The sequence below is a fragment of the Athene noctua genome, chromosome 5 (genome assembly GCF_965140245.1).
Source record: "Athene noctua chromosome 5, bAthNoc1.hap1.1, whole genome shotgun sequence".
NCBI classification, from domain to species: Eukaryota; Metazoa; Chordata; class Aves; order Strigiformes; family Strigidae; genus Athene; species Athene noctua.
Genome location: NC_134041.1, coordinates 10,842,060 through 10,857,420, shown reverse-complemented (window position 1 = coordinate 10,857,420; position 15,361 = coordinate 10,842,060). Strand labels below are relative to the sequence as shown.

The following is a 15,361-nucleotide window of genomic DNA, read 5'->3' as shown; positions in this document are numbered from 1 at the left end:
TTATCTCAAAACAAGCTCTGATTAGAGTGAATAATCCTGACGGTTTCTTGCCTCCTTTTTCCTGGGAGAGAAAGAACACTGATCTCAAGCGATTAACAGCACAAAGGATCTATCTGTTCCAATAAAGAACTTGCTGTTAGCACCAGATACACAAGCATCCTTCCCCTACGATGACAGCTAGGACAGCTTTACAGCACAGATCTTTCCAAAACCTGAAAGGCAGCAGCAGCTCAGCTGGACCCTTCCACTCCCGCATGAGCACATTCCCAAGATCGGGTCCAGCCCTCAGCGACCGCCTGGCACACGGCGAGGAGGGCAGGCTGGCTGTCCCTCACGTAGGAGCGGGCACCTTTGGTTTTTCTTTAGCAACTCTAGTCCCCTCTTTCCAGCTTCCCCAAGCAGCCTATCTTGAGCTAAATCCCAATCCCAGATCAGTGTCACTTAGAAGGGGGGAAATAAAAAAAAGAGCTGGTGATGGAGTGGAGGCAGCGGCAGCCAATGCAGGCCAGGCCTGGGATCGGATGTTGCTGACGTCAGGGCCCGGACGGCTGCGCCGGCTCCAGCAGGTACCTTCGGCTGAGCCGCTCTGCAGAGCTGCAGCGCGGGTCCTCAGAGAGAAAAACCTATTGATTAGGCTTTGCCAAGGTAATTTTTCTGATGCTTTCTTGACTGAGAACTGCTTTTTAAAAAGGCTACTCAAGATTTGACTGACATGATTCCCTGAAATTCAAACCCCCTCCAACACCAAGACGACCAAGAAAGCTGGCAAGTGTCTGAAGTTTAGCACCATTGTATTTTTTTTTTTTAAATTAGAGTATCTTGTAGAAAATAGTAGGCTATATTAATCCCAAATTTAACTTCAGCGAAATACACCGTGACCTCCATGAGATATGCACTTTGAATCAAAAGCTTCACAAAGTTTACACGATCTAAGAGCCACCGAGCCCTATGTGTGAGGGCTTTCAATGGTACTAATTCAGGAGGAGTGAAAAAAGAAGAATGCCTTGGGTCTCCAAGTGCTATATCCCACACAGCATTCAGTCAAGCAGCCTGTTTCTTCTGTGGCTGCAGTATTTGCATACAAGATAAACCTGCCAGTTGTTTAAACTCTAATTTGCAGTTTTAAAGCAGACGCCACAGTCTAAGAATGGCTCCGTAACTTATTTCTTCCTGTATTTTCCAAGAGCTGCAGGCCAGATACTTAAAAGCATAGCAGGTTTAAATGCAGTATAAACTCTGTCTTACTGTTCTGAATAATCACAACTACCAAGTACTCTGATAAGGTCAATTTTAAGTCTCTCAGCACTTCCATGAGCTTGTTTACTAGCCCTCTTTCTGATGCTCTTCATATACTCTCCCTCCACATTGTGACAAGCAGAAAACAGATCAGACAATTTCCGAGATAGTTACCCAGCTTCAAAAAGGCTGATGTTCAGTAGATACCTTACAAGCTGTAATATAAAGCTCTAGAAAGTGTCATTACTATGGAAACATGCAAGTAATCCACAGTTAGGCCAGCTAACATTTTAATGACATAGTCCTTAAGGACAGAAGGGTTTTCCCTTTGGAGGTATGGATGAAGCCTTTGAATGAAAATGTAGGCTAGCTTTTTTAAAAATAAAAAAATCCCCCCAATCTAACTCCTCTCTGTAGTCTTACTCAATTTCTCTAACACTTTTAAGGCACAGCCTCAAAATCTTTGCCTCCCTCAATAGTCCTGTACTAACAGTCCCTCCTGCACACAAAATGCCCTCAAGACACCTGAGCAAAAAAAGCATATGCTGAATAGAGGTGTTTTTTGCACACCATCTCCATGAAATTGTGTACTATGTGTGGAAGCCAGAGCAGTAAGGCACCCAAAAACCTTTTGCTGACATTTTCCAGCTGACAAAGAGGAGGGTCTCGCGCACCTGCTGACAGCAGTTCCTTCCCCACCACTGGCAGGTAAGATATCTTGGCAGCTCCACATCTCAGTTCGTCAGTTCTCTTGCCAAGACCCCTTTCGCAAAGTACTGAGCACCAATGCCCTTCGAAGCTGCCCTTCCTCAAAGGGCAGCTAACACGCACTGAGAACTCCTCAAGGGACAGAAAAGGAAGCTACTCGATCACATTATTGCTGGCCACAGAACCTCAGGCATGCTTACGTTCTCACTCTCCTCCCCCAAAACAGGCAAGATGCCAAAGAGCAAGACATATTCAAAGACTTTAAGTCTTTCAATATCTCATTACAGAAAACAGCAGACAAGTTGGCAGAAAGCCAGGCAGGCTTCCAATGAAAACACTCCCATTATAGCTTTGCTTGTGTTTCTATGAACTTTCATAAAAACCAACACCTTTAAGAAATATTTCAGTTTTGATTAATTGGCTTTTTTGATAAAGATCTGTTTTGTTTGAAAACTCCCCAGCTATCCAGACTTCTCCCACACCTCCCAACCACTGTTTCACCTTCTACAGCCAGATTTCTGCTGCATTCTGTCCTTCACAAGCATCCACAGCTACCGCACAGGTTAAAAGATTATCTGCTATGGGACACCTGCAGAATGGTGAACAACAACAACGTGCAAAGAAGAGGCTGGCTCAAATTCAGGATTCTTTGGGGTATTTTACAAGTACCCCTCACTATTTTCTTTGCAAGGCTTGTTACTTCACAGGCTGAGACAGAAGAAATGAAGATGCTAACTGTCAGATAAATGGCACTGGGATCTTTGACTTCTGTATTATAAAGTAACACAGTACCTCTTCATTCCAGTCTTTGCATGAAGTTGCACGTCAAAAAAAAAAAATCAACTTCCCAATTATTTTTACTGCTCCTTTCAACCCAGACTATAGTGTAACAGCTGCAAAGCTACAGCAGTATTAGAGATTCCATCATTAACAGGGTTGAGATGACTGCCCCAAAGTTAACATCAGGAGAATAAAAAGGATATGGCCTCTCTTCCTACCAAGCATAATTAGCACACTATTAATAAGCTGGATACATTTTAGAACTTTTGCCATGTTTCATCACTCAGATTGTCACTACCCGGCATCACATGCGCGGTTCACTTCAGGAGGGAACAGCTTTATCTCCTAGCCAGTAGGCCCAGGCTTTTACCAACTCTTTAGATGAAAGTCCGCAGCAGACGTTTTATTGTCCATGAAAACCTGAAATATTCTATAAGAACAACTGTACTTGTTTAAGAGTAAGGAAAATAAAATTTAGCATGAGAGCTACAGTGATCAAGAACAAAGAACTAGTTTTTCATTATGGAAGACGGAGAGTGAAGTCAGGCCCAAGCGGTGACACACTATAGCTGGGAGACCTACCAAAGTGAAAAGAAAAAGCCATTTTAAATAAAAACAGCCAAGGGCTGTTTTCCCCAGATATTTCAAAGACTAACCATCCATCCAAGGCATCAGGTACAAACCTCACAGGAGAACCAATTCACAGAAATAATCAGCACCGCTGAGAAGTTTGCTGCACAAGAGCCCACTTAAATAATAATAATAATAATAATAATACAGCTGTAAATACATGTGATGCTGCTCTAAGCAGCATTTTATTTCAGCTTACCAGTAGCTCACATCTTTCAGATCAGTAGGTAACATTGTTCCTCATGAAGTACCTGTCCTTGTGCTATGTCAAACTATTTTCTAGTTACCGAAGTAGAAATATTTCAAAACCACCTAAACTGCTAACAGAGAGGCATTTAAATCAAGATCAAAAGGTGCACTTCAAATCAACACTCCAGAAGAAATTTGAAAGTAGAACAGTATTCAGAGGAAAAAAGTTGTACATTGTGTCGTGTATCATCTTTTCTAAGAACCCTGATCCTGAAGGAAGTTCCACTGAGGCAGAAGTCCCAACCCATGCAGTCCCACGCAGTGTGCTCAGCAGAAGCTGAGATTCAGTGCAGGCATGGAGCAGTCTAGCCAGGCTCGCACTGCAGGGCCATTGCTCATGCTGAGATCTCAAGGTGTAACAAAAGAAATGGATTCAATCTCCTCACTCAATTACACTGTCATCTTCAAAATATTTTAATGAAATCCATTTCACAACAGCAGTTTGACTTCTTTCACCATCCCCAAACTTATTGAGACTATACTGTACCCCTCAAAATGGAAAGGATCTTAAACATTCATTGCTTTGATTCAAGTTTCCTTGCATCCTTCAAGAGACTACTTTGGGAGACAGGAGATGAATCAGAGTGAATATGCACAAACACCAAAGACTTCTAGACTGAGACTTGGGAGCAGTTCCTTGGAGGGCCAACAATTTAGATTCCTATAACATCCCCAAGATGACTATACAGGGCAGTGCAGCATGAGTACTGCCAGCCTGAGAAATTTAATGGCAATGTACAAATTCAGGTTGTAACAGATAACAGATGAACTTCTCATCCATCTCGCCTCTAAAACATTTTCCTGGGGCACGTGTCAGGACTGTAAAGCCCTACTGCCCACACTGAAAGAAAAACACGCCTGAACAGTGGGCTGTGTTCCCTCATTGCAGAAATTTTTCTCTAGCTCCATTGCAGCAGTTCTGGTTTCAGTTTTTTTTTTGAGGGGAGGGATGCAAGGAAGGAAAGCATTCCTCCAAAAGCAAAAAAGAACATGTGTAGCATCAGATTTTTAGGGACTACAGAAGCTGAAATTTAGGATAAGGCTACAGAAGGTAAAAACCCTGAAAAAAAATGGCTCCTGTGGATATTTCTCTTTCATGGGGAAGAGCAGGAAAGTAACAGAGTAGGCAGTAGCTAATGGAAGGAAACGGGAGGTTTATATTTGGAAGAGAAAGAGTACTTGACTTGAAGTACAAGAGTTTAAATGTGACACGAACCCAAACCTGAAGTTATTCTGTAGAAAAAAAAAAAACAAACAAGAAAGGGCTATGGGTTGATGTTTTTTGATTTGTCCAAACCCACCATTTTTTGTGCTGAGAAACATGATGTTTTCCAAGCCTTTCCTAAATAACCATGTGTCAGATTCAGGGATATCTGATTTTAGAAGTAGTAATATTCCTATGAACTGCCACTAAAATAACATTTTTTCAGTTCACAAAAACTGGTAGAGAGCCTGGGTGAATACTGGAAGCAGTCACAGGTTGAAGCAGCTGAAGCATTTAATCTCCTTTTTCAGAAAGCACTGGATGGAAGGTAGCCATCTCGAGTCTGCTGCCGGACTCAAAGACAGAGAAGAACCTGGATCCTGCTCAGCCACAGGAAAGCTTCAGAGCACCTTGTGCTTCAGCATCAGGATTCACCGGGCAGCTGGTTGGTGTCCATCAGGGCAGCTGGAGTCCGTTTTGAAAAGTGCTACAGCAGGCACCACTTGCACTCTGCTTCTTTGAAACTGTATGAATTCTGATAAAAACTCCCTGTGTGTAGCCACTTTTATTCTGGAGAACTAGAAGAACTTAAGTTACTGGAATATATTCATCGAAACATTGCAAAAGTCTTTGTCTATTGAGTGGAGGTCACGGCAAAGATGAAGGACAATGAAAATCTCTTCAAAAGAGGTAACAGCCACTCATTGTTTGGAGACCCAGCACCAGCTCATATGCCATAGTTTACATTATGTGGAGAATCAAATTCTTCCTTACTTAGCTATTATGCAGATTTTAACCTGTCAGAAGAAATGAAATAAAAAGCAGAAGAAAAAGAAAATCTGACTCATTTCCATAGGGGCATTTAGTACATGAGCAGAGTCTGTTCTTTAAGCATTACTCAGCAACCTACTTTACAAAAAAATGCGTTTCCAAAAATCTGTCTAGAACACACCTATCGCTTTAATGGGGCCAAAGTTTTACAGCAACCTGTTTCAACACAGTTAACAGTCTTTCTGACAATAATAAAGCCCAAGCTTTAAAACATACAGAGAATACTGATAAAAATATTCTTTATGCTGCTGTTTTCCAGTGTTCCCTAGTTCTCTGCCCAAAAAGTGACTCATTAAACAACCAACATGAGATGATGTAAGGCACCCAACTGCTTTCAGTACTGGGTGCAGATGCCTACGACCAGCTATGCCTCCCTCTTTTTCCCAAGCTGTAGAGCAAAGATAAGCCTGAATAGCTTCACTCTGGAATAAGGTACCATGCAGGCAATGGCAAAGACAGAAGCTAACTCTGCTGCTTGGGAAAATGATACTCCCCAAAAGAAACTCCAAGCAGAGTCTTTTAAACAGGTGAGGTAGAAGGAAGCAACAGTGATTAACGCTGGTCAGGTATAGGCATCATGCAATACCTAAGATTGTTTGGAACAATTGCAGAAAAAAACATTTGCTGTAGGTTTTGCCTTCAAACACGTGGTGAAGAGCTTGGTTTCTTCTTGGAATGTTCTCCCATGTTTTAGCTTGCATAAACCTCCAGCTTTATAGAACACAGAGCTGAACAACTCCCTTCAGCAAGCTTTCCCTCCCTGACTATTTCTACATCATCTGAAAGCCTACTGATAAATAAAAACGTCAGCCTTTTAAAGCAGGCTCTCCCATCTCAAGCAAAGCATCATTTCACTTTATATTAATGATGCTATTTTTTGCATTCATGTATTTAATTGAAAGCTGATGAGTGATATTCTTTAACAGTTAGAGCCATCAAAATGAAAAACAAATGCAAGGAATGCAAAAGCAAGCCTGAAAATGCAACTGGAAATAAAAATGGTTACAGGAGTCATTAAATAAGAAGGCCAGTAGAGAAATCTAGGTGTAATATAGCATAGAATACAAGCACTTCACATCACTGTCCTCATAGGAGGTGAGACTTCAATTCAAACCATTTTCCAGGTTATGCAGAATACAAGTGACTGAGCCTTATTTATTCCCTGCTGTACCCCAAAACAGTCTGCACAAACTTCCCTTCTCTAATAAGGAAACTCTCAATCCCCAACATCTGTTTTTTTTTGAAATCTGACTTTCAGCAAGACTTAAATTTGCAACAAAGACAGTTGCTGCCACTAGAACTACAGGGGTTTTTTTTAAGACGTGTAGGAGCAGAACTTTGATAAGCTTCTGGAGTCAGCTCAGATAAGCTGAAGGACAATACTGACAATGCCATTAAAATTTGCATCTGTTCTCCCACTGGAAAACTAGTCAGGCATAGACATGTAGTGTTCACCTACATCTGGCTACTGCATACCACAAACCCCACTTGAGAAGCCACATTCAGCTTCCCCTATAACATTGATAATGATACAGCACAACTGGTATCTCAGTAAACACTGCCCTTGAGATCAGAACCCTATGTTTTCCAAATTACAATGATAGTATCGCTCCCCTAAAACAAGGGTTGTCAAATTATATGAAAAGAAAATAGAAACTGTAATGAATAAATGCACTTTTTCCCATGTATAGTTGTCTCACTCGTAGAACAGCAGTGCCGCTCTTGCAAAGTAGACTAAACTAAGCAGCCTATAGATTATTGCTGCAGCCCCTCCATTATTAAAAGATTTTGTAAAAAAGCATTGTTACAGTTGGTCTCAGAGCACAAGGCAAGGAAGAGTAATATTCTTGAAAAAGGTGGTTGGATCAAGTTATAAACATGGTTGATCATATTTGGGCCTAACAGGTTACAAAAAGGTAAGCTTTCATACAGCTTTAAGACACTTAATTCTGTTGGCTGCTCATAAATAGACAGAGCCCATTCTACATTAGTAAGCCTACTTTAAACTTGTGGTTTTCTTCATAACCCACACAAATGAAACTAACCTCTAATTTGTAGTTGAGCCAAATATCTTTGCTGACATCTGTGTCTGAAATCCCAGTGGAACACTCTTACTGATTTTCATCCAACTGTGACAAAATGTATTCAGTGATTACACATTTTATCATCAACACAACTGATAATACATCCCAGATCTACAGAGAAAAAGACATTACTTAGTCCTACTTATTAGAAGTGAGGATACATAGGTAGTTATGCTTTAGGTACTCTGGTAACTTTTGCAGTCAATTAACACCCCTTGTTCAAAAACTTAATTTATGGCAGTTAACTTTTTGCAGATCTGAACAGATGTCATTAAACAAAAACTAAATTCAATCCAGTAACCTATTTCCTTGTCTTTTCAAACAGCAAGACCCACAGCAAGAACAAACATGTGAGTGAACCTCTGACAGTCAGTTTCCTAATATCAGAACCAGCATATGATGCTGCTATGGCCATAATTCTCTAAATTAATCCTCATGAGAAAGTTTGGAAACTACTAAGGTAGCTATATGTGACTTCAGGTTCCAGATTTGTCTTTAGACACTGAAAGTTATTTAGTTGCACCAAGTATTATTTGCCACATACAGAGCCTACTTTATGCCAGTGATACATTTTATTATGCATTTATACATGCCAGCAGAAGGAAAAAGTTTTAGGTAACGGGAGTCACCCTGCTGGTTGTCACCACTGTTGCTCCTGTATTAGCTGTACTGCTCTAAGGCATGCTTTGCAAGGCTGGCAGAAACGAATCCCTGGTTTCACCGCTCTATTTCGGAAAACTGTCCCACATCTATGTTTAGGGTGGATTAGAAGCTAGCAATCCCTTGTTGCCTGCCCCTGCTGGAGTGGGGAAAAACTCCTGTGAGAGAGTCATCAACTTTATTATTATTTTTGAACTTTTGAGCAAGCCTTCTAGCAGAGAGGCTTCAGGATCTGCTCTGAGCATCCATTTACACCTACAACCCCAGACAGAAAACACAGGCACACTGATAAGCTGGTGCAGGTGCACTGAGGCCTGACAGAAGCTACGGCTGAGCTGCAGGCTGCCTGCCATCCCAGGATTTTATTTCTGCATTATTATTGGGCAACGCTAAGGTGGGTATTAAGACAACCTGCCAAGATAAATTAAAGGTCTGCTGGCCTGTAACAAGAAACAGTATCCCCAGCCTTGACTTAGAGGTTACAGGTGACACCGTACATTATGTTCACCTTGCTTTTGTCTTCTGCCTGAAGTTCAGACACACTAAAATGTAATCACCAGCAGTCATGCGTGATTTGAGACACTTGGCTCCCGGTATCAGTAGATGCCCAGTCCTGCAGCATAAAGACCAACCAGGGATCTCTCCATGCAAGTTCCATGAACAAAAGATCGTGCTGCCTCCTTTGGCAGTGGGGACACTTGCTGCATATTGTTAGTTTGTGCGCTGCCGAGAAAACATATTGCCACCATTCAGCTGCTCAGGAACTCCAGCCATCATGCAGGGGAATGCTATACTGAAATCCTTCACAAATTTTTGTTGGAAGCAGGCCAAATGGAGTTGTGGTTGTTAACGGGTTCAAATGCAGTGACTTTATCCCAAGGCATGCCGAGTGTTTAAGCCTTCCAAATAAATACCTCCAAACTCCCCTTAGGGATGACTTATCATCCCAGACCAGAAAATGCTTTTCCACCCCACCTCTAGATGAGGAAAAAGCAGACCACCTCCGCCACACTCTCCCTTCTCCTGCAATTTAAAAGTTATAGTTCTATGAAATCAGGACATACACATGGCGATCATCCCATGCATCATTTCCAACTCTGGCCTTTCTAGTTTAAAAAAAAATGAAAGATATAGTTAGTGAACGCTTCAAGGATCAGCTTGTAACATTAAGTCCTTTTGCTAACTGGTGTTTGGACCATGCAGAGCCTTGATCCCTGACAAGAGGGCTTCTTCAATGATGGAAATACCGGCATTATTAATGACAGAAGCTCTATTTCTTAATGTAAACTTCATAAGGCTGCATGGCTGAATTCCTGAAGAAATACTGGAAAGTTGTTTTCTGACCAGTTCAGTCAAGCCAGTGCCTTTAAGCAACTTCCTCACACTAAGCCATTCAAGAGGCTTTATTTTCTTTTTAATAAAAAAACCCCTCACACCAATTGTTTTAAGTCACCTACAACAGAACTTGAATTTTTGTTCACTTGGTTACAGATATTAACCTCATGAATAGTTAAAATCAAAAGCATTTACAAGAAAGATATCCTTTGAAATTCACAGAAGCAAACAGATTTGACTGAACTTTATGCTTTCAGGAGTAACATCTAAAAATAGGTAGTGTCAGCTATGCAGGAATTTAATGTGTAAGCGGCCAGTATTGTGCATCTGAGAGATCTGTCCAATTTTTAAAGCGTCAGAGTTAACAGAGGAAGTGAGTACAGGTCCTTGAGATCCAAAAATCTAAGAATGATCACCTCCTCCTCTTAATTAAAGAACCACATACCTATGGAGAGAAAAAAAAAAAAAAGCTCAGTGCTGAAACAAAGAGATTAAACCACACTTGGAGACAGAAGCCTCGATTCAAGCAGATTGAAAAGCGCATTTTGAAAGTCTAACAGTACGTGCCACACAAGATACCACTTAGAAGCAGTTATTAGCTATCAATTTCTCTGCAGACTAAGATTTTTGATGCATATTTTACTGTACCTTCCGGCTGTACAGAACAGAGACCTGAGAACATAAAGGCCCTTCAATTACCTTACTGCTCTCAGCCTGTCAGACTCTTACAGGTTAGATACGGTTTCACCAGTACCCATTTAGGCTTACTTTAATTCATTACCAAGGAAAGACTCAACCTCTTCTCCTTGTAAGCCTCCCCTCACTCTTCAGACACAAAAGAAACTTTTTGTCCTCTCTAAAAACTTCAGGCAAGTGAGGGACAACGCATTTCTCCATTTTCAGCACTGGGGGGAAAAAAAAAAAAAAGTTGCATCAAAGCCTTTGAACAAGGCTATTAAGCCTTATCAAAGTAACAGTGCCTCCAGGGATGGATTCCAGCCTGTTCCCAAGTATTATCCCCCCAGCACCGAAATCCAACGACAACACACACCTCATCTGTCAATGCTGGAAGAGAGCTGGCGAGAAACAGTCTCAGAGACTGTAAAAGCGATTAAACTGGAACTCAATGGAGGTAGGTAAATCACTACCATCAAAGTGTTACAGGCACATAAAGGCACACAGGTGAAGAGGCTAATAAAAACGCTCCTCTAGAAGTGAATACAGCCGAAATATACGGTTTTCAATAAAGGCTTAAAAAAAAAAAAAAAAGAGACTCAGGAGAGGGGCTGCAAGCAATTCTCCTCCTGCCTCCTTCCACCTCCCAAAAGGCACCATAAAACGCAGTTATCCCCCCACACCACCCAAAAAACCGGTATTAAAATACTTTTGCCTAGGAAACAAGGGGATCAAGTCCCTGGAAAGTTTACGCAAAGTTTAACTACAGATGTTTCGGGTTTTTTTTCCCTCCCCCTCTGCAGATTTCCCTTCCTTTTCCAAACGGGAAAAGTCTTGAAAGAGGAGGGAGGACGGGCAGGGGAGAGAAGGCAGGAATGAAAGGCAGCCCCGACCCGCTGCGAGGGGTGCACAGGCAGGCGCACAGGCTTCGGCTCCCTACCTGGAGGGTCCATTTCAATGTAAAAGATCAGCTCAGTGGAATAGGGCATCATCACTTCCCTCCAGTCCGTGTCATCGCGGTCCATATCCCACACCGTGTTGTACATCGCGACAGTCAAATCCCGGCAGGTTTATAAATAAGAGATTGGCTTTCTCGGCTTTTAATGAAGGGAGGAGAAAAAAAAAAAAAAAAGGGGGTGGGGGGAGGCCGAGAAGAATCCACCCCGCACTAAAATAACACTTCTAGCAAAAAAGAAAAATGATTTTTTAAAATCGTAAAATTAAACTTAATTTAAAAAAAAAAAAACCACACCACAGAAGCGACCTCAGCAGCTGCCCTGCAGGAACTAAGACAGGTAGTTATATATAAAATATATATATAGAGAGAGACTGCTTCTTTTTGTTTAAAAAGACACCTTTCCACAGAGAAGCCACTTTCCTGAATTCTCTCTAAAAATCGCCATTTTCGGGGTATTTTTAAAACAGCGGTCTGAAAGCAAAACAAAACCCCCACACAAAAGGGGAGGGAGGGTGGGAAGAAGCGGAGAAAAAGGGGAGATTTCGGTCTCTGGATGAATTCTTTCCGCCGGCGGAGGAGAAAGGAGAGGGCGGCGGGCAACAATAACGGCGGGCGCGGAGCCCGAGCGGGGCGGGCAGCGCTGGGGGCCGCTCGGCCCGCGGTCCCCGCCGGCTCGGCTCAGCTCAGCTCGGCTCGGCTCGGCTCAGCGGCGGGCGGGCAGCCCACGGCGGCGTCGCCCGCCGTGCCTGGCTGGCAGCCCCGCGCGGTGCGGGCAGCGGCCCCGGGCGGCTCCGGCAGGTCGCAGCCCCGGGCTGTGCGCGGCGCGGCCGGCCCCGCTAGGTTTCATTTTAAGAGGCTCTGAGGGGCCCAACCGTCGCCAACCGCCTCTTGCCGAGGATGAGGCCACGCCCCCCCGGCGCCGCGCGGGAGGGGTCGCCGGGGCGGGGCTTGCACCGGCTTTTTAACCCCTTCGAGAAGCACGGAACGGCGCGGGGGGGCGGCCGGTGCGAGCGGGCGCTTCCACGGGGCAGAGGAGGGCGCAGCGCAGCGCAGCGCAGCGCAGCGCAGCGCAGCGCAGCGCAGCGCAGCGCAGCGCAGCGCAGCGCGGGGGAACGTCCCTCTTGGCGCCGGCGGGACGTGCCCGGAGAGGGAGCTCGGCACCACACAAAAACCTGTCCGCCCGCTTTCCTAAGTTTCACCCGGCTGCCCGCCGCCGCCGCGGCCGCCCCCCCGTGCTGAGGCGGTCGGGGCGGTGGCCGGTCCCTCGGCCGGGCTGACGCCAAGGGGCTGCCGCCGCGGAGCACGCGCGGGGGGCGGGGGGAGTCGAGCCCCGTTGCCAGAGCTGCTGCCTTTGTCTGAGGGAGCAGCGAGCGCCGGGATTGGCAGAGGGGTCCGGGCATCCCACCCAATCAGCGGGCGGCGGAGCCGGCCGGCTCGATGGCGATTGGCCGGGAGCCCCGGTTACTAAGCGGGACAAAGAAAGGCGAGCGCTGAGGCGGAGAGGGGGGACGGGGCTGAGGGGGCGCGGGGGCACCCCCGGCCCCGCACCCCCGGCCCGGGCAGCCCCCGGGCTGGGTCTTGCGCCCCCCGCTACAGCCGGCCCCAGCGCTACCGGTGGGGGAACGCCCCCAGCCCACCCCGACGCGGGGGCTGCACCCCCTCGGGCCGGTGCTCCGCAGCGCCGGGCCCACCTGCTGCCCTCCGCCCTCCAGCCAGGGCCGGCCCCCCCCTTCGGGGATGGGGTCTGTAGGAGAGAGCGCGGCGGCACAGGCCCCGGAGGCCCTGTGCAGGTAGAGCCCCTGTCCCCATCTCGGGCTGCGGCCTGGGCTGGCCAACCCCAGCGCACCCCCTCCCCGCAGCCTGCCCTGCTGCTGCTGTCAGAAACGTGGGCTCTCCGCCCCGGCCTCACTTCTGTAGGACCCTGGCACTGCTTGCTGAGATCCCAGCATAACAACCTGAGCGTTTCAGAGGGCATCGTAACCATCCGCAAACGAGAGCGTGACCCCGGGCAAACCCCGCACTCTTTCTAGGGACGTAACCAGGAGAAGGACCAAACCGAACGGCTGCCTCTCACGAGCTTTGGGATAAGTCTGAGCTGCAAACACACCCAGAACTGAACCTCAGCCTGCCTGCCAGCCACATCCCGATGGCCAGACCCTGAGCCCACAGCCCACAAGCACCGGCGGGAGGTAGAAATGCAGCCAGCTCGGCAGCCAGCCCTTGGTCTTAGCACAGCAAAGCATCCTTAAAGAAAGGCAGAATGACAGCTGTTGAGAAATTAAGGAAAAGTCCTTTCTGAAGACTTCCAACCAGTGTTACAGACACAAGGAGGAACAAGCACCTTGATCTGCTGTGGAGATGTCAGGGAACATTAGAAAACCCAGCACTGAAGTTGTCTGCTTTATTTGCACTTTAAAGCATGGACGAGTTATGAATAATTTCTCCTATTTTGACACCAGGTAGAAAGCTCCTGAAAACACTCCTGGCTTAGGTGAACTGAAAGGTGACTGCTACTCTAATATCTGAAAGGTTATACCCAACATAAGAGTATGTGGGAAGAGCTGGGCGCAGAGGATCTGAAGTTTGCTGATGTATCACAACTTCCATGACAAGCAATTGAGATCAGTGCTGCTCCAGTAATGGAGCTCCTTGAGTGATGGACAACTGCAGAGGAGCACAGGGCTTTGATTCACATAACTCACTGTAGAGAAATTAATTTTATATCCCCATCCAGAAACTCCGATTAATCCATGATAACCAGATATGATTCATTTTTCTAATTTTTAAATTAAATTTCTCAGGCTGATGCAATATATCAGCTCGAGCTTGCTCAAAGTGAAATGCCCCTCCTGAAGCATACACCCCTCCAAGTGAAATTTAAGTTGGTGCTGTGGGTACAAACCATCTGCTGCCCACCGTCGGTGCGTGGGGCAGGGGTGCAGAGCAGTTCTGCAAGGATTGGGCAATGGGTGCAGGTGGAGATGTGGACATCTCTTTGCAGACCCCACAGTGCTGAGAAATGGGGCTGCCATCCCTACCGCAGCCCCCAAACTTGGATTAGCAGCTCTGGCTTGGGGAGGAAGGAGGGAGGGAGGCTCCAGTTGAAATCCATTTTCCCCCTTCCTGCACCTCATTATAAGTTCCACCCACATAAGACCTAATTACTTGGCTTTTACGCTGGCAAAGTGGATTTCATCCTTGCTGTTTCCCATGGTGGTTGCCTTCATTTTCATGGCGGCACTGATGGTTACAGCTTATTGATGTTTTCACTTTAGTGATTTAAAGCAGAATACATTTTGTTATTAGCACTGTTTCTTTCATTGCTGCTTTAATCAAAGATGCAATTTAAGGCAAAGGATTGTGTGTAATGGTAAACAGTAGGATAATGCCTTGAGAGAACAGAATATTAATGTGTTTTTATTTCTCAAAACTGTGCTTATAATATATCCGGGATTACTTGGCTCCCAACATGCATGCATGGGGTGCTCCCTTTCCTGCCACAGCACCTGCCTAGCAATAGGGTGAGTGGTTGTGTGCATGTGCATGCCGTGGAGGGGGAGAGGGAGGCACATGTGCTGCCTTACACACTGCAAAATCCCCTCTGCCTGCGCATCTCTCCTCCACGGGCACAAAGTTGGAGCATCCAGCATCACAGCAGTGCCCCTGGAGAACAGAAACAAAACTGGGAGCACGCTGAGTGCTCAGGGATGCTCAAGGTCTGGCTGAGTGCTAGATCACCCAAAGTTGGGAAAAGCTACATTCAAACACGGAAATAAAATAATGGTGATAATGATAATGCTTGAGCTCGAGAAAGGGTGCCCCATGCTAAGGCTGAAAGGCAAGAAGTGAGCACAGCGTCTGCTGCCTCCCCGATGTCCCCGCATCGACAGCCATGCATTCACTCGCTTTCATTTCCTTGGATCTGACAATTTGCATTTCAAGGCAAGATTAAATATTGAAGTTTTGAGCGCTTCCATGTGCTTCAGGAGGAGCCGAACGGACCCACGCTGG

The 15,361-nt window shown here is 45.6% G+C and overlaps 1 protein-coding gene across 7 annotated transcripts in view; it reads right to left on the bottom strand.

The window, feature by feature from the left end:
- PIK3R3 (phosphoinositide-3-kinase regulatory subunit 3) overlaps positions 1 to 15,361 on the bottom strand; it is an 81,517-nt gene that overhangs the window by 20,883 nt on the left and 45,273 nt on the right. For 2 of the 7 annotated variants that reach the window (XM_074906293.1, XM_074906294.1), the window contains exon 1: positions 11,333 to 11,515. The exons of 4 other annotated variants lie outside the window; for them this stretch is intronic. In XM_074906293.1, coding sequence (XP_074762394.1) covers positions 11,333 to 11,438 — 106 coding nt within the window. In that variant the 5' untranslated portion in view covers positions 11,439 to 11,515. Of the gene's footprint in view, positions 1 to 11,332; positions 11,516 to 15,361 lie in introns of those variants that run through there. One more of the 7 variants, XM_074906292.1, reaches the window with a different exon arrangement.